Source organism: Xiphophorus couchianus, chromosome 12 (assembly GCF_001444195.1).
Source record: "Xiphophorus couchianus chromosome 12, X_couchianus-1.0, whole genome shotgun sequence".
NCBI lineage: Eukaryota > Metazoa > Chordata > Actinopteri > Cyprinodontiformes > Poeciliidae > Xiphophorus > Xiphophorus couchianus.
Window position 1 is genome coordinate 6,696,011 of NC_040239.1, and position 19,350 is coordinate 6,715,360.

At 38.2% G+C, this 19,350-nt stretch overlaps 1 protein-coding gene across 3 annotated transcripts in view; it reads right to left on the minus strand.

Annotated features, from left to right (window-relative positions):
• Positions 1-19,350, minus strand: part of col27a1b (collagen, type XXVII, alpha 1b) — an 81,667-nt gene that overhangs the window by 38,201 nt on the left and 24,116 nt on the right. For all 3 annotated transcript variants that reach the window (XM_028033936.1, XM_028033935.1, XM_028033937.1), the window contains exons 6-13: positions 18,471-18,524; positions 18,330-18,383; positions 9,312-9,356; positions 7,420-7,473; positions 6,231-6,275; positions 4,937-4,990; positions 4,423-4,467; positions 273-326 (exon numbers count right to left, since the gene is read on the minus strand). In XM_028033936.1, coding sequence (XP_027889737.1) covers positions 273-326; positions 4,423-4,467; positions 4,937-4,990; positions 6,231-6,275; positions 7,420-7,473; positions 9,312-9,356; positions 18,330-18,383; positions 18,471-18,524 — 405 coding nt within the window. The remainder of the gene's footprint in view (positions 1-272; positions 327-4,422; positions 4,468-4,936; positions 4,991-6,230; positions 6,276-7,419; positions 7,474-9,311; positions 9,357-18,329; positions 18,384-18,470; positions 18,525-19,350) is intronic.

The following is a 19,350-nucleotide window of genomic DNA, read 5'->3' on the forward strand; positions in this document are numbered from 1 at the left end:
CAGGGAGTTGCTTTGTGGTCATTCCTGTATCGGACTGAAATGGTCCTGCTGTGAAGGAATATGCAAGAAAGCTTAGACTCAGTTACTCTGGATCTCCAAGTAATGATTCTGCTTTTTTGCAGCTGCAGGAGAAGTGATAAGAACCAATGTTGATTTTTTGTGTGAAATTACAGTGCACTGTGTAATCAGCAGTTGAAATCAATTTAAATCTCTTTGGGGTATAATTGTGTTTGCATGAAAGGCGTATTTCATTTTAATGTAGTTCCACTCACTGGGTTCCCATCAGGGCCAGGTGGTCCCCGCTCTCCAAAGTCACCAGGAAACCCCTAAGAACACACGCAAACAAAATGGTTAGCTAACCAGAAAGGGAACTGCGTGATATTGCAATGTTTACACACTCAGAGTGTTAATTTTAATGTTGAATGTATTCAGAAATCACATGATTTGCCATTTAAGTGATTACACCAAACACTGGGGACTGACAAAGTGGCTCCCAAAACAGAAGTTTGCAGAGTCAAGCCAAGCAAATCCCATTAAATATTCTCCAGTACTTTCATTCCTGGGAGACTCTGAGGAAATTCCGCGGCTGAGTGTTTTCAAGTGACGAGAGTCTATATGTGCGCACAGCCCCCAAAGCAAAACCCCCAGGACTTGCCTAAATGGCTGAATAAAGCTGCTTTGGACAAGAAATTGCTGACTGTGCATTTTTTCTTTTTTTTTTTGCTGCATGGTCCTCTGTCTTCAACTATAGAAACAGAACAAGCGGTATGTAATGCAGCCGTGACGCCACATGCTCATCATGTGCCTGTCAGAACGCCAAGGTCAACATGCAACCTGCCAAATATCATGAATCAATGCTTGGCTACAAAAAGTGAGAGCTGTTGGGACACAAATGACAGATGGCAGCAAAGAAGAGATCTCCCTCACTCCCTATTGGCAGGCTGAGAGGAGAAGATTTTGTGTATTAAGAACGTCTTAGTGGCTTCATTGCAATATTAGAAAAATTATTGAAGAATTACAGGTTTAGTGTAGACTACCCATTGCTTTCCTAGGCAAATTCCACTAGATTTCATTTTCACTTCATAGCTCAGTCTGGGCTTTCTCCTATTCAAGAGGATTCCTCTGGTTCCTCAGGGCCAATCAGCAACCAGAAGGAGAAGTTCTGAACAATGACGTCGATTTTCTACGCTGTTTTAAAATTGTAGTCTGAGTGTACTTTTTTAGCAATGGCAAGTGCTAAAAGTGGCAAATGAACAGTCCCTGTTGGTAGCGCTTCCAGATATTGAATTAACATTAACAGCCGACTCATTCAGCTCAGTACTTCTCTTTTCATGGTGTAGGATGGTTATCTTATGAGAAAGCTTCATAGAGTCAAATTGGTGCATGTGTCATGGCCAGACGTTAGCAACTGGGTAAAACTTCAACACAGTCCATGCCTCCAGCAAGCAATTATTTTTCAATAGTCAAGAGTCAAGACCCTCTGCATGAAGCAAAGCACAGAATAAGAAGCTGGTTTTTACCAGGATGTGTTCAGTTTGATCATCATTACTAGTTCTACTGGGTTTGGAAAGACGTTAAGTTGCAAATGTCAAGTTGCACATAATGGGGAAGTAAAAAAAAAAAAAAGAAAGAAACTGATACATGGTTTTTCAAAGTTCCTCCCAAAAGTTTAAAAATTTTGGATTGGATTTCACCCCCTCCTTCCTCTTACACCCCTAAGTTAAAATTCACCAGTAATTACATTATGTAGAGTTCACCTGGCTGTAATTTAGTACCAATTCAAATCCATACACTCTATGAAAGTTACAGCGGTTGGTCAGATAACATCAGTAAACAAACAGCAGAATTAAAGACCAAGAATTAAAAGCCGGATTACATTATTAAATAATATCCAACCAAAACATGGCTATCCACTTTCACTGAATTAAGCTAATTGGCAAAAATGGGCACTGCTTCAAGAATCAGTCAAGGCATCCAGTGTAACACTAGAGGAGCAGCAGAGATCTGTCTGTTAGTTCAACTATTCGTGATGTAGTCTGTAAATCTGACCTTCATGGAAAGCTATTGTAATAAAAACAAAGCCATAATAAGATTTTATAACCTACATTCAAAACTTTGCCGTGCATCAAAGAAAACTAACATTTGACATCATCCAGAAAACCCAATTCCTACATAAAGTGAGACATGTTGGAGGCAGCATCATACAGGAAAGATGTTTTTCTTCACCAATGAAGGAAAGTTCACTCGGGTTGACAGAAAAATAAGTGGAGCTAAATACGAGGCAATCCTGGAAAAAGTCAAACTTCTAGGATGAAAATAAACTTCTCAGGTTTTCGGTTGTAAAAAATAGAATTTCTGTACTCTTCAACTTTGCACTATTATGTGCATCGCATAAAATTTCTATAAACCACATTTGTGGTTGAAATGTGACAACATGTGAAAACTTATGAATACTTTTGTAAAGCATTTATGAAGCTATAAATCCAGAGCTGACTATAGAAACTATCGCAGGAAGATTTTATACCCAGTGTCATGATTCCAGCCCTTCAGCTCTGCCTTGGCTGTGCTGATTGCTTATTGCCCTCACCTGCACTGAGCTGGTTCCTACTTAAACAGCTGCTCGTCACCAGCTCAGTGCGAGATCGTCTGTTGCCCCTGTCACAGCTTTCAAGCCTTTGTTATCTCATGTTTCCAAGAGTTGTCTGGTTTTTGATCCTGCCTGTTTTTCGACCACAGATTTTTGCCTGATCCTTCTGCTGTAGAGAGTCCTGTTGCTGAACCCTGACTGTTTCTGACCCTGCCTCCTGCCTTTTGGATTTTGGATTTTCACTGCCTGAGAACCTCCCGTGCATGACCCTGGACTGTTTTACGACTTTGTCTCCGGTTGGTGGATTTTGTCCTCATCGTCTGTTTGCCCCCTCAGACCCCCCACAGATCTCCCCCCCTGTCCATTCCCCCTACCCCCCCCCCGGCTGGACTCCTGACCCCTGTGGATTCCTCGTCTCTGACCCACCAGTCTTACCACACCCTTCAACACCTTTTACTTTTTTGTAATAAAACCTTTTGGTTACCATCCTCTTGTTGTGGCTGCGTCTTGGGTTCTGGCTGAATCTGCTTTTAACATTACACCCAGCAAATAAAATCAGTTTGAAATGTCCTTTTTCCACATCTTCTAGAAGCACATTTCGCTGAACAACAACAACTTTCCATTCTTATCTCTTTTCTCTTCCACTTTACTCCTGACTCAGGAAAGAAAACACCAGACTTTGCTTTCCACTGCAGAGGAAGAGAAACAGCATGCTCATGACTTGGCTATTACACGCATACTTTTCAACCTCAGGATATGTCACAGACCATAATTGCGTAACAATATTTAGTAATCATGTACTACCAGACTACCAGCATGGGAAGTATCCCGTTTCTACACGTGTCCATGAGAACATTACTGTTTTTTTCCGCGTTAGCAAGGAATGATGGGAAGTTTGCTTCCAGGCGCCGATGACATCAGACTTTCTTTGACTGTGGGTAAAGTCACCAGAGAGCCAAACCCATAAGATAGATAGATAGATAGATAGATACATACATACATACATACATACATATATACGACAGATAGACAGACAGATAGATGTCACGGCAATTACCAAACTTTTTTGAAAGTTTGGTAATAACCAAACTTTCAAAAATACAAACTTTTCTCATTAAGGCCAAGCACAGAAAATGAATCACAGAGCTCCAGTATAAAATGGGCCAAGTTGTTCCTGAAACTCAGCAAGAACCACGATGCACTGCAGACACATGAACCTTTATGACCCATTAACATTCACAAAGCTGTTTAGTACAAACGAATGAATACCCCTGAGGTCTCACAAAAGAGCTGCAAGCCGGGACACTTTGCAAGGTTGCACTTCATTTTAACAGAGTACAACAATCTGAATACAACAAGGTGACTTCTAAACATCACACTGAATTTCATTTAGGGGTATCAGAATAAAGAATCCTAAAAACAGCTGCAAACATTTACAACAGTATAGCTTAAAAGAAAAAGAAAAAACATACAATAGCATGACTTTGATTTATTAACTTCTCTGTTTGTCAATCATATAAAATCCCAATGAAATATATTGAGATTATAATGTGGCAAAATGTGAGGTATGAATACTTTTGCAAGGTTGTACCACGCCTCTTCAAAATACTCACATTCCCCACAAGCCAGTGCATTAACATGCTGCTCAGCACCATTTTCTGCATATCAACTCGAAAAGCCAAAAGGGGTTTACCATCAAAGAGTCGGCCTAAGGAGCGGTATTTTGTAAGACTTTACAGTATCACTGCATTACTGTTATATCCCATAGATCACAAACAAATTCACGGCCACAAGGCTGCCTTAACAATGAGAAGTATGTTGAGAGAAAACTTTACCGGCCTACCCATCTTGCCCTTCTTCCCATGCACACCAGGAATTCCCTGTAAAGGAGACAGAAATCAGAGCATGAAGGCCGCGAGAGGCAACAATGACAAATTTACACATGATAAAAACAATAATACTTGTTTTTTCAGATACAAAGACAAATTTTACTCCTGCTTTCAGTAATTTGGTCATTATTCACTTCGGCTAAAGTAAAAAAAAAAATGTGATAAAGTCACATGAATCCCTTTGTTTTGATTCAGTGGTTTGATGGTGTGGATTTGATTTATAGCTGGGTTTCTATCAATTTATATCCATCTTCTACACTCAAGAATTATCCACCACTGTATGTAGGCTGTGGTGTGAGGGTCCGATCCAAACACTATTTAAAGATTTCTAGTTTGGTAAAAATCTGCCTCAAGTGTCTCATTTCTGCAACAATGAAATGTATTTCTATTTCATCATTTGGCCCATGGACTGCCACAATGCAACCCTGCAGGCAAGACGCTCACAGCCACTAATACTTACTCTCTCTCCATCAGGACCAGGAAAGCCAAAAAGCCCTGGGACGCCAATGTGACCCTGGAGAGATGAATAAAAGATGGAGGAGAGAAATGGAAAAGGCACACATAAATGAAATGAAAAAGAGGATGATAAAAAAGGACAAAGTGGGAGTAAGAAAAAGATAGGTGACATTGTTCAGGAGGGTGAGTTATCAGAACAACTAACGCAGATTTCTCTGCCATCTGTTACAGTTCTGCCAGGTTTCTGAGACAGACTGACGTCTTGAGGAGCCAGGCCTTGAGGTAAGTGTATATGCCCATGGACTGCATGGTGCTGGCTTCCACGATGTAGTCCAAGGGCACATACCCTCACATCAGGGATCTCTGAAGATCTTTGTGTAAAACCTAACCAGCAGAAAAGTAGAAATGGTAACAGCATATTGTATTTCATCTACTCTACTTTTACTTAAAAATCATGAATCATTTTCTGAAAAAACCCAACTCTGTACTGTTATCACTGAGAATTTACCCATGTCAAATTCAGTGTGTTGCAAAAGTATTCACAACCTTGAACTTTTACACTTTTTGTAATATTACAATCAGACTTCATGGTATTTTATTGGGATTTAATATGACAAAACAGCTCAAAGCACTGCATACAGTGCCTGTTTGTAGTCATATCTTTTGCTGTTTGTCTCTATCAGCTATTTACATGCGGCATCTGACACCCTTCCACATTTGTCGTTGCAGAAAACCCTGACCTCCGACAGACTGGGTGGAAAACATCCATGAACAGCCGGTTTAATGAGTCTGACTCTGGCCGTTCTGGCACATGAACACGCTTTGCTCGAAACTATTCCTCTTCATCTCCAGCTACACATTCAGTATCATATTTCTTTTGGTATGTAAACTTTCACAGGGATATCAGAGGTAACTGGCTCAACATTTTCAGGGTTTTAAACTGTAAAGTTCTGAAAACTGTATTCTTTTGCCCTTCCACTTTACAAATACATACTAATTTATGCTGCATTATCGCATAATAATCAAGACAAAATATGAGAAAGTTCAAGGGGTATGAATCCTTTTACAAAGTATTGTAAATGTTTGTTATTATGTAGGTTTTATGTGGCTGCACTGGGTTGACAGGCATAGAGTAAACATTTCACATTTTATTTAAATGAGGCATAACAATTACATAATGTACAAACAACCAATTATATAGTCATTAGTGTGGTAGAGATATTTCAGGTCCGGATCTTAAACAGTCTGTAATAAAGGAAACAACAAAAACACTGGATATCGTTTTAGTATCTACTTACACTGACACCTTTTGGTCCAGTTTTCCCTACAGGTCCAGGCAAACCCTGAGGTTAAACACAATAAAACAGTTCTGTCAATGCAAATAGCAAAAGAGATTTACCTATTTTGATTGAAAAAAATCTAAATATGATAAAAATAATTATGCATGGGAATAAATTACAATAAGATGTTTCAAATTTAAGCCCTTGAAACATCTGATATTAATAATGACTGTAGTTTACAACATCTACAACTTTATTATCTATAAATTAATTAATTTAATTCACCATTCTCTCTCTGCAATCAAAACAGCAACAGTTCTCACCAGAGTATCATAATGATGACCACAAAAGCCTGAGTGATTCATAATGTAGAAATAGTAGGGGGTGCTAAAACCTAATCCATTACACCTTCCAGTGTGTGCATGATGAAGCTGAAAGTACAGTGACATGAGCCCAAACTATATCATAATCTTGAAAAGAAGTCGGTAATCATCCAAATATTTTAATGGATTTTGCTTACAGCTGAGACAAAACATGCATTAAATGTTAAGGAACTGTAAAGCTATACAGCTCTGACTTCTTATGTTAAAGACTTTACAACGAATTGGAACAGAAGATGACGCCCACAATTCGAACTGGACAGAGGAAGCCTATTTGTACCCAGAGAGCTGTGGCATTAGTCACACTGTTATTACTCTCTTTCTTTCGGGGTAGTGCTTACTTTGGAAACCTTTGACATTTTTTCTAACAAGTCCTGGAATTTCCAGAGAGAGATTTCATGCTTAGCACTGTTGCTCTGGTTCTTGTTCCTTTTATGTGAACGCTGGAAACATTTTATTTGGAATTGTCAAAATATGATTAATATTTATGTGAGAGGATCATTTAAGGATATTTTGTTTGTATTGTGCTAAACAATAACTTACACATTAATATTGCAAGGACTTCTGGATGTAGGATTTTATTTATCCTTATTTTTATTTGTCTTACTTGTCAAAAAAAAAAACAATTTTGAAAAGCCAAAGGAAGCACTAAATTTCAAGAAGAAATACCAATATATAAAATATAACCAACTTTTATTCACTCTATGTGTGTGTGTGTGTGTGTGTGTGTGTGTGTGTGTGTGTGTGTGTGTGTGTGTGTGTGTGTGTGTGTGAAAGTGTGCGTTTGTCCCTGATCAATCAGTACCGCAACACTAGATTTACTGCACCTGCCTGCCAGGATAGCCTTTGGCCCCAGGGCTTCCATCATCTCCCTGCTCACCCTGTGGAAACAAAGACAGCACAGAAGTCAGAGGTAGAAGAGGACAAGGATCAAGGTGGAAAACGAAAAGAAGAAGGATCAGCTGAACGGCAGAAGGAGCCAGCAATTTTCTGGAAAATAATGTTTTATGTGCAGATAGCTTCTCTTTTAGCCTGACTGCAGTAACAGAGAACAAGCAAAGATAGAAATAAAATTTGATGATAATAAGTGATGTGTTTGTGTTGCAACAATTGGCAGTTGCAGATATTACACCATTCATTAAACTCTCCAAACTTTCAATAAAGGCTTTTCGTTCAATACTGTCTAAGAGGCGCCACAAAAAAATATTACCACTCAGACTATTTATTCTGACAGCAAGTGAGATTACAATGTGGTTAAGTCACTTGGTGGCATGACTACTGTGGAACAGTTTGGCTTTCATCCATTTATCTTCAATAATGCACAGATGAACACATGAGTCATTCCTTCCTTGTGGCAAGACAAAAGTAAACGCGTCTCTCTGAGAGGAATGTTTAATATTACATATTGTTTATAAGAAAATCTAAACAAAGTCAATAAGTGAAGGCATGCCACAAATTATAGGCTGTTTTTACAGCTGACCACATTTGTGACATATGCTGGCAACAGTTACGTCTCAGCAGTTTCAGTGGTCTTTTAAAACTGAGTGAGTCATGTACTAAGAGGCACAAAAATTCTGAAATATCAAATGGAAGAAATAACAGAACGTTTATACCGCAAAAGATTTAAACATAGGGAGAAAAGACCATGGATAATTTAGTGAGGGATTTTTTTTATACAGCCTTTAAGCCCCAGAAAAGTAACCTTCGAATTACAGAAATAACACATTAAAGTGCCTTAACTGCAGGTTCTGGAAAATAACCCATAAGCTCAAGCAAAGAACAAGTCATGTTCTGTAATGATATTAAAGATTGGTGTTAAGTTTTGTGGGGTCGGCGGTGGGCTGCCAGTGAGCATTTGCTGTACCTTTAAAGCATCTTCAGAATCCGGCCTGACCCTGGAACATCTGGTCAGTCGTTGTTCATGTTAGTTGGCTCCCGATCCGGTTTTCCATTAATTAAAAAATTCCCCTGCCTTGCAACAAATCCCAGCATGTTCTTGCCTTTCTGTCTAGCTCCAAACCCTACAATCTTACACACTGTCCAAGAGCCACAGGTTATGGAACACATGTAATTTATTCCACAGTGATCCAGTAAGAATTTCTTAACATATTAGGTCATTAAATACACAAATAAACACACTTAAGCAGGCAGGAACTGAACTGCCTAACAAGGCATATCAAAACCTTTCTGAGAAGGAACTGTGAGTTGTTAAAAATTTTAAACACATAATTAACCTAAAATATATAATTTTGTTAAAAAATAAAAGGAGAAATTTCTTCCTATTCTGGTTGTGAGACAGCACATTCCTTAAAAGAGAGATTACGCCAGGTTTAGAAAGTGGTGAGAAGAGACGGAGGATAATGTGGAGGAGGAATGACTCTTGATGTTCAAACTATTTGCCCTACTTGTTCTTCAGCCAAAAATATCTTGCTGATACTAACAACTGCCTGTGAACTACATATAGCTTGTCAGAATGATTTGACTCCTTTTTAAAAAAAAAAAAAAAGCTACTTATTTTTCTATTTTAATTTGTAAATAATTTACTGGTGGTTCTTTTATATCAATTTTGTCTCTTGCAGGCACAGAAAGTCTTCAGATGAGGGATTAAACATGTCCCATCTCTGTTGACGTCTCTCCATTTATAGCAGCAACAGCTGCTTTCTTGTTGCAGAGAACGTCTGAAGCACCTTTTGCATCAATTGAAATAAAGCTTACTCACAGGTTCGCCCGGATGACCACAAGAACCAGAATAGCCTTTTTGTCCCTGTTGGTAAAGAAAAAAATATAGCTTAGCTGTTTACAAGTCTGAATTGTCTTTATATATATTTTTTTTTACAAAGGTACTGTGAAGTGCATTAATAAACCCTTCTAATGTCCTGATGTTAGGCAGAGCACAACTGGACTTCTTTTTTTGTTTCTTGGCGGCAAAACGTCTTCAAGAAGTTCAGATGCTATCTAAATCACACTTTGCTGAACAAACCATCAAACCAGAATTCTGCGGTTCTAATTGTTAAACTTGGACTTCATTTTGCATTTAAAATCAATTTAGAAGCTTAATTCATATTTGTTCCTGTTCTCATTCAACACATTCAAGATATCAAAAAAATGATTTGTACAACAGTAAGGTTTGTATACATCCAAAAACGTTGTTGTGAGAGAAGGTGAGCCACCGAAGACGAGGCACAACAAGAAAAAGAAGGTGCCATTCAAAATGTGTTTTGAAGAACACAAACATCGTTTTGATGACAATACTGGAAACCATCACGATTGAGTGCCACAGTCACCACTGCATGGGAGAAAATTACCTTTTCCCATAAAAGAGGAGCTTCTGTTTGCTAACAAATACTTTAATAAAGTAAGGAGAGATGCATTTCCAACACCGCACAGGTAAGACAAATTTAACAGCTGCTAAACTAATAGACCACTTATCAGCTGTGTTGACTGTGCAGTCCTTAATAAAGCAGTTCTTTACTATTTACACAGGAGTTATACTGACTTTAATTGTAGCAGCTCAGCTATTGGTGTGTTTGCTTATTAACTGCCACCTCTGCACTCTGCTTAAAATTAATAAAGCCAGTAAACTAATTAGGCAGTAACACCTGACACCCAGAAGGATATTTAATGGTCATCTTCACACCCTGTGATCTCCAATGGCTCTACCAGCTGGTTATAAAATATATTAATCTTCTCCCAATCAAGGCTCACAAGTAGCAAAGATAGAGATGTGAAATTATCTCTGAGGAATGAACAACGCTGTCCTCTCAAGTGTGAAGTCATTAGCCGCCAGCTGTGTCGGCCTGTCGGCAGCAGATCGAGTAAACAACAGGCGGCAAAAGGCTGGAAAAGTAGCATCAACGTAGACAATAATGTCATACAAAGCATGCACTCCTGTCAGCAGGCTGTACTAAAGAGGATCATATTAAAATGTTCTTACATGAATGAACTGTGAGATATCTAAAAGTATTGACTGCAGAGCAGACTTCAGTTCTTAAAAGTACACGACTGACAGATCCAAACGTTAGGAAAATGTAAACAAGCTTAAGGATTTGTGACAGGGTTGAAAGTCACAATCATAGCTGGTGCTTATTAGTCGTTCAATTTCACTGTAGAAGAAAAAGCTCCTTAAGCACGTTTGTTCTAAACTGGGTTTCAGTGTGTCACACAGTGTGCCTGTATTAGATTACACTTTTTAAGTGCTTGCCAGTATTTTCCATTGGTTGCATGTTTTATGGGGAATTTTTCTCATCATTGTTGGGTTTCCAAATAGAGAGGGGCATATTCTCTCATTTAGGCCGTTCATTCACCTGCATGCAGATATTTATTTTTAAGGGTAAATGCACAGCAGGATTGCACTGTCTTTCCGTTACCATCAGTATGAATAATAGAAAGAACTACTTGGACTGCAGTGGCTCATTCAATGCATACAAAGCATCCATGCTCCCTATGGCAATAAATTGTTGGTGATGTTTCTAATGCAGCAGCAAATGTTTTACAAGGACGTTCCAGATGTTCTGCTTTGCCTTTACTGTTCCATCCATCAATTATCTACACCCAGTTATCCATGCAGGGCTCAGTTGTCATTGGACCAAAGGTAAAGTAGACCCCAGACAGGTTGCCAATCCATCACAGGGCCACACAGAGGCACACACACAGCACAAACAACCATGTACACACATTTAATCCCAAGGGAAATAAATGGAGACCGATTTACCCACCATGCTATTTTTGGACCGTGGGAGGTGGCTGAAATATCCACAGAGAACATGCAAACTGAATGCAGAAAGACCTCAGGCCAGGATCAGAACCCAAGTTTAGCTGCACGGCAACAGTGGACCATGCTGTACCTCATCTTTGTTGGTATTATTATCAGTAGTAGTAAAATTACACAGTTTTAACACCTAAACCATCATTTCAGTCTTTCTATCACATGTTGTATGTCTTCAGACATTGAATGTTTGAAACCCATATATCAGATTAGTCTGGGTAGCACATTAATATCTGGAACAAACTCTCAGAAAACTGCAAAACAGCTGAAACAGTGAGTTCTTTTAACCCAACGCTTAAAACCCACCTGTTTAGAGTTCCCTTTGATCAATAGTACATTTGGTATGATTTTGATGGCATTTGACAAAATGTAATGCTTATTGTTTGTTTCATAACTCATGTTTGTTGTTTTCATGATGGAAAGCACTTTGAACTGCCTTGTCACTGAAATATACAAATAAACTTGACTTGGCTTTGATATCTACAGAGAGTCATTGTGAACTGCAGGTCGAGATGAAACCTTACGTAGTTTATTTGCAGCTGCGCCGCCTGAGAAGTATACATTTGCCTTTAAAAATTATTTTGTACTTATGACACCAACATCATGGAGTTATTTCAGGCAAGCCCAGTCAGGTGCAGCTCACACGTCATTCCACCAGCTGATCTAAATGATGAAGTACATCAGTATTTACTCAGCTGATCCTATTCATCATATTCAACAGACACACAACATGCAGGATAGTTTATATAAGCTGCAAGCTGTTCTAGTCAAACAGCCTTTGCTTCCAAGTGTCTCGCAGAAGAGGAAGCATATGTGGTGCATGCATAGTATGCTTATGGAAGGCCAGAAAGCTCTAAAACACTCATACCACCAACTTTTATTCCCTCCATATGGCTGTCTCAGCCTTTCACAGTAAAATGGTGCTGATTGAGAGGTAAGTTTGGTTTGAAAATAGTTTGACTTCACAGTGGAAGTTAATATTGATGGACACAGAGGCAGATCTGAAAGTCTGAAGCAGAGTGAAAGTGACAGGCAGGAAGCTGCTGAGAAAAATCATCCTGACAGGTCGATCTCTCAGAATAAGATAAAAGGTCATTTCATTTTTAGTTACTCACTGCAAAAATACATTTAACTGAAAAAATAGATCAATATCAGGCAATCAAAGCAAAAACAAAAATACAAAGATACTCAAAGCATTTGCTAAAAGTATAAAAAAATATAACCAATCCCGTACTTGGCCTTACTTTTCCTCTTGACAAAAATAAGGTGCCCCTCTTGAAAGGAGTCCTTGGATCGGGACATTGTGGGCCCATTTAAACAGCCGAATGACCATTTCTCCTTGATCCCCAAAAGAAAAGAGGCACTGTAATCCATCGAAATGGAGGTGCAAGGCCAAAACAAGAAATTGGGCCTGAATCTTTTAAAAGAGCTTACAACTGATTCCACACTCCCCTCAAACTGAAAGAGCAGGCAACAATTTTCTTTGTTTCTTTTCAACGTGCCAAGAATTTTAATTACTTTAGTCAGATTGTACACAGTCCATCTTTTTTGGCTGTTTATCTGCAAACAGGTAAAAATGATGCAGTAGTTTGGAAAACTCGAAAGTGTTTTTGTGAGCAAATGTGAGGCAGAAAATAAAGGAAATGTATTCATTTAAATGTATTATTTTCACATGCAGAACCTTGCAAAACGATTCCTATCACTTTAACTTACACACATTCTGACGCTTTACAACTACACTTCCGTTTGTTTGACAGATCAACACAAAGTAGTGCATTATTGTGAAATGAAAGCAAAATGCTACATGGTTTTCATTTCCGTTCAAGTAAAACTCTAAAAAGCCGTTGTGCATTTGTATTCACCCTCATTTTTCTGATACTCCTACATCCAATTCGGTGAAAACAAATGGCTTCAGAGGTCATCTAGTTACTGAGTAGAGCCTGCTTGTGTGTAATTTATGAACCCTCTCCACCACATAGTGGACAGACAGCGGAGCACCTTCTCACATAGGCTGCTCCAGCTCCGCTGTCGTAGGGACAGATACAGGAAATCCTTCCTGCCACATGCCATCTCACTGTACAATAAAAGCTAAATCATTGTTCTGCACTAATCAGTCCGATTTTGCACAACTGCACAGTGGCACACTTGCTGTACATATATTTACATATACATATCTGCATTTATTTTTAATCTTTGCAAGGACTGCTCTTAAGTTGCTTTTTATATTAACAGCATTTCATATTTTTACAATTTATAGCATTTTATATTTTATTTTTTTTTTTTATTTTATCTACAACTACTACTCAGTGGTAGTTGTTATTGTGTCTTGTCTCTATGCTGTAACTGCAAAGTAATTTCCCTGCTGGGATGAATAAAGTACTTCTATTCTATTCTATTCTATTCTATTCTATTCTATTAGTGAACAACTAGCATCATAGAGACCAAGGAACACAGCAAACAGTTCAGGGAGGAAGCTGTGGAGGTTAAAGCAGCATTAGGTAACCATGTGCCTCCTGATGGCACATGGTTTTAACTCTGGGCTGCAAAATCTATCAATCTGATAATTATTAGCAAGTCTGGCAATTATTAGCAAGAGTGGCAAGAAAGCCAACATTGAATGAAAGCCGCAGGATGAAGACGTTTGCCGCAAGTCATGTAGAAGACATAGCAAACATGTGGAACAAAGCGTAAACAAACTAAACATTACAGCCAACATGCTAGAGTTATAATTAACTGATTAAGATCAAATCCTGTAGAATGGACCAGTCAAAGTTCAAATGCAGTTTGGCCGAAATTTCTGGCAACACTTGAAAACAATTTTTTTAGACACTCAAATAAATCTGATTCAGCTTAATCTATTTTTGAAAAAGATAAATAGCCAAAACTCTCTGTCTCTAGATGTGCAAATGAGCCAGTAGATCATTATGTCACACTGGCCGATCACATGAATCCCCCCTAAATACACTGAAGCTTGAGTTTGTAATGTGACAAAATGTGAACAACTTCAAGCTGCTGTTTATCAATTTGAATCACAAAAGAGCAACCCTGCTGCCACCAGCAAACTGGGCCAGCTTCACTGTCTCCCCCGTCTACAGCAGAAGAAACAGACTACACCTGTCCGACAAATAATGCATTATTCTTTACACAGATTTTTATTTTCAATGTGACACAAACCCCCAGTCCCAACAGGCAGGCCTCTCTCTGTTCGCTTTCATAAATCAATCAGCAAACACAGCTTTGACTCTGCAAAACTGGGGAGCAGGACAGGGAGAAAAACTGCACACCTCATGAAAAATACAGTTTTATTTCAGTCTGCCAAAATTTTAAGCTGGCTGTATAAAGGACTCTATGGTCCAGAATTGGTAATACTCTCCACAGTGTTTGGATTTTACACACACACATACACGAGTCCTTTCCTATTTTACAGCTCAGACCACTGAATGACTCCCAGGCAACCTTCCCATTACATCGTTACACATTTCCCACAGTGAGGAAAGACTTTTTTCTTTTGGCGGTGGGTCACTTTCTGAGCAGAAAACTCAGTAATAAGAGATCTATCATGCTGCATTGGGTCAAAGTTTTACTGGCTGCTTGGACAGCTAGAAAGCAAATGCTTGAGTTTCATCTGCATCTGGTGGAATTTCAGCGATACTCCGATTTATGGGGGGCTTTGTGTGCCTGAGAATGATTAAACAAAGAAAATACTGAGAGTAGAAACAGCTGCAAGCGAGGAGGTGTCTGGTGGCCTTGCTCAGAGCCAAGTGGATCTGTCTTGTTTTAATTAGGTGGATAAGACTTGTAATACGCTGAATGGCTGTCAGCTGATCCTTGTGCAAAGATGAATTTTTACAGGCTAACGCAGATTTGTAACAGTGGATTGAGAAACCTAGCCAACAGGACCGTAGTAGCAACAAGATGTTCCATGTCCAGTAAAGGCCCACGCTGACCATAAATCAGTCAGGAGATTATCAGCCTTTTCCCATGGTTCCATGTTCCATGAGTCATAACACAAGATGTGATCCTTTCTTTTTTAACATAACACTTCCCATTACGTTCCTAAATGGAAGAACTTTTTTCCTGTCAGCTCCGTCTGATTGCATAACAAATGGCTGGAGAACTCACGAATACCTCATTATGCTGAGGATAGATTTAAAATAGTACGAGAAAGTCTCTCTGTGGAAACAGTACGCTAATGACAAAGATTTTCTCATTTTGTCATGCTTTTTGTTTTAATTACCACAGATGCGGCATCTAAATCCTCACCCAGCAACAACCTTTTCTTTTTATTTGCTTCCATCTCGTCCAGGGTTGACTCTGACAGCAGCTTTCAAAACACACAAACCCTCAAGCGTAATTAAAAAGAAGTTTAGTTTCAGTCATAATTATTTATGCTGTTTTGCAAAACATCAGCATTTCTCTTTATTGAAAGTTTCCCTTCTTCTGTCTCATTTTATCCACCAGACACTTTCAATTCAATTCTGAGCCTACTAATGTCTAAAGAGCTTTAACTATTCACATACTTAAGAACAAAGTATTTTACCAGCTAGGAAAACTCTGTAAAACAGAAAAGTTTAATCTGATTGGGAGAAAGTAAGTGCGGATATTTTAGTGAGAATCATTAAAACATTTTAATGAGAATGAGAATCAACAGGAATGCTTCTGTGTTTAAAGTGTATCTTTTAGAAAGTTTGAATTCTGTGTAAAATCAAGCAACCACGACCTCTCACATTGTAATAAAAGCCATATAACATAGGAACCCAACAAAATGACCAACATTCCTGCAAAAATATTAAGCATTTAAATGTTCAACAAACTGATTAAGAATAAATAAACCAAAACTTCTGATAAATCAACTCTGTAGAATAAAACTAAAGCAGGAAGTGCAAGCATTTTGTTGATTGCTATGCTGATGACATTCAGATTTACTTCTCATTTAAACTGGATATTTTTCCCCCACTGTGACCTCCATTTAGCTGTATAAGTGTGCTTCACACAAAATTATTGTATTTGAAAATCCTGCTGTTAAATGTATTTTTGGTTAATAACTTAACATCTTCTCCTCCCTTCCTTCCCATTGCTCCCCTGAAGTTAGAAGTCTCTGTGTAAAAGATCTATCAGGTGGTCCAGAGATTTACTGGCTGCATGGACAATTAAAAAGCAAATGCTTCAGGTGCAGCAAGATTTAGCTTTATAGGAACTTTCTGTCACTGGGAATAATCCAAAAAAACAAAATTACTGAGAGCAAACACAGCTGCAAGCAAGGATGTATATGCTAATCTTCAGAAGAACCAAGATGATTTATTTTATTTCTATTAACTGGAGAGAAAAGATCGGAATATAGTACTCTGTTTTATGTTGATGACATCCAGGTTTATTTCTTTTTTAAATCATATGCTTGTTTCCCCATTTTCATGCTTTCTTTAGCTGTCTACAAGATGTCAGTGGTTGTATAACACAGAATTTTCAAACACTAAGTGAAAACAGGCTACATAAGAATACTGTATTTGTACTGTATTTGATCATCTGTTTCCTTTTTGGAAGAACTATGTCTTATATCCTTCTAGTTGAAATGTTTATAGACAGATTTGAAATTAAAATTCTCAAAATTAGAAAAGAGGAAGGGCATAGTCACAAGGAAGATACTCTTGCTTTAGCAAATGTAAACAAATACTCCATATTTTGGACTTGATTGTCTAGTTATTTTGTTTTACTTTAAAGTTTATAACGGCTTGGTCCAGCTGCTTGACCTGTCTAACCCCAAAGGAGCACAAGATCACCAACCAGATGCTCTCAGCAGAGCTGAAATCCAAACAAAGACAATTCAGCCTCATAGACTCTGGAATAACCTGACAATTGATATTGAAAAGTCTAATCAGGCTTTTAAACTTATTTTTAATTTACACCAGCTTTTATTGTGACTTATGCTTGACTCCTAACAGGCATTTTATATATTGTCCTCTTTGTTTTTGCTTGTTTTTTTGGTAAATGTTACTATGTTTGTTTGTAACTGCATGTATTTTAACTAACAAAGACTTTGGTCAACTTTGTTACTTTTAAAGGTGCTACAGAAATAAAATTGACTTTAACATCAGGCTGCTGGGATGATCTACTTATCCTTTTAGGGATGTGTTTACTTGCATGACCTCCCTTTAACAAGGTTTTCAACTTTAGTAAGAACCGATCTTCTGTTTTACACACAGGTAAAGGTAAAAGGTAAAGGTAATTTTATTTATATAGCACATTTTCAGCAACAAGGCAATACAAAAAGTGCTTACGGTAAGCAAAAAAATAAATGAAAATTTTAAAAAAATAAATCATTTAGAAAAACAACCTTAATGGAAAAACAAAATTAGTCATTTCCTATAATGCTTGATAGAAAAACCCAACAGGCATATCCCCTATTGATGTCTGTAATTACTGTGAGGGGCTTGGGAAAAGGCCAGTGATAAAATAACACCATGGAGGACACTGCTGCAAAACGTCTCTCTCTCTCTCTGCAGCAGCAACTCAGCAGTAAGCAGAGAAAGTCAAATATTTTACATCATGAGAAGGATCACATCACAGAACTGAGACACATTCCAAACTTGTCCTACTTTTCAGAGGAGAGCTCTCCAAGGAACAAGTGACATAACGTTTGGAGACGACATGTAAAACTTTTCACCCAGTAATCCACTTCAGTTGAGATGTTTTAGAAAATCAGAAGCCTGTTATACTGATGATGTATTACAGTCTTACATGTAAGACAGCAAATCCTCTTTAAACTTTTTCCAGGTGTGATAATTCATTCGTATGTTATGATCATTCAGCTTCCACACGATCTCATTTGGCTGAACCATTTTAACATCACAAGTTGGCAGTGTATGTTTACTTAATTTCAACAAGCAGAAAATTCATTTCTTATGACTGAAATTATGTCGCTAGACTGAGAAATCTTACTCACACATAAGATCCGTTAACTTTGAATGTTTTTACCTTTCGTCCATCTTGGCCGGGTGGTCCAGGTGGGCCGATCATACCAGGTTCTCCCTGAAAATATCAATTAGGTCACACACACACACACACAATGTCATAACAACGTCAAGTTGTTTTTTTAAAGATGGTACCATTGCATACTTTTTGTCCTTTCAGGGCTTGACCAGGTGACATTCCAGGATCTCCTTTTTGTCCCTACAAGATAAACAACAAAGAATTATTATGTTTTCAAAATTTACAACATATTTCCTCAAACAGGATTTGGTGTTTATTGAATATTCTCTGCACTGCAACAATATTTCTTGTGAGAAGGAGCAGAAAACTTTGCTGTTTACATTCTACTAACACTATTACAGTGTAATGAGTTCATTGTACTTATTGGAGGAATCCAGTGCTTGTATTTACACAAACGAACAGTCAGTTTATTCCTTCCCGTAACTCAGTTTACAATAGGCCAGCAAGAAGTGATGGGGAGTAATGGTGAACATTCTTCTCCCTTTTCGGGCAGTGGGAATCCTGTCAGAGCGGTCTGGGTCAGCATTCAAGGTCCAGTGTTTCTGGTGAAGGAGCCTCCCTGAAATCTCAGCAATTACAACACAACAGCAGGACCAGATCGTTTCCTGTGTGAGTTCTTATCGCAAAAATAGAAACACAAATAAAAATGCTACAGGACTGCGTTGACTGGAATGAAATCACACAACTGTGGAAGTTCATCATCCCGTACTGTGATGAATTTCACACAATCCTGCAGCTGGGGAGGGTCATGAGTGGGTTATCTTTGGCTGATGAAACTGACACAAAAATCTCCATTCATCCCGATTTATTTTTGTCAATTCTGCATGAAATTCCATCATAAGAACACAAAGTAACACATAGTTGTGAAGTGTAAGAAAAATTATTTTAAAAAAAAATTGTATATCCCTTCCAAAAAACCTGAAAGGTTTGGAAAAGTGCTCTTGAAATCAATTCCCCTTACTCTAATGCCACTCAATAAAATAAATGCAACAAACTGTCTACAGAT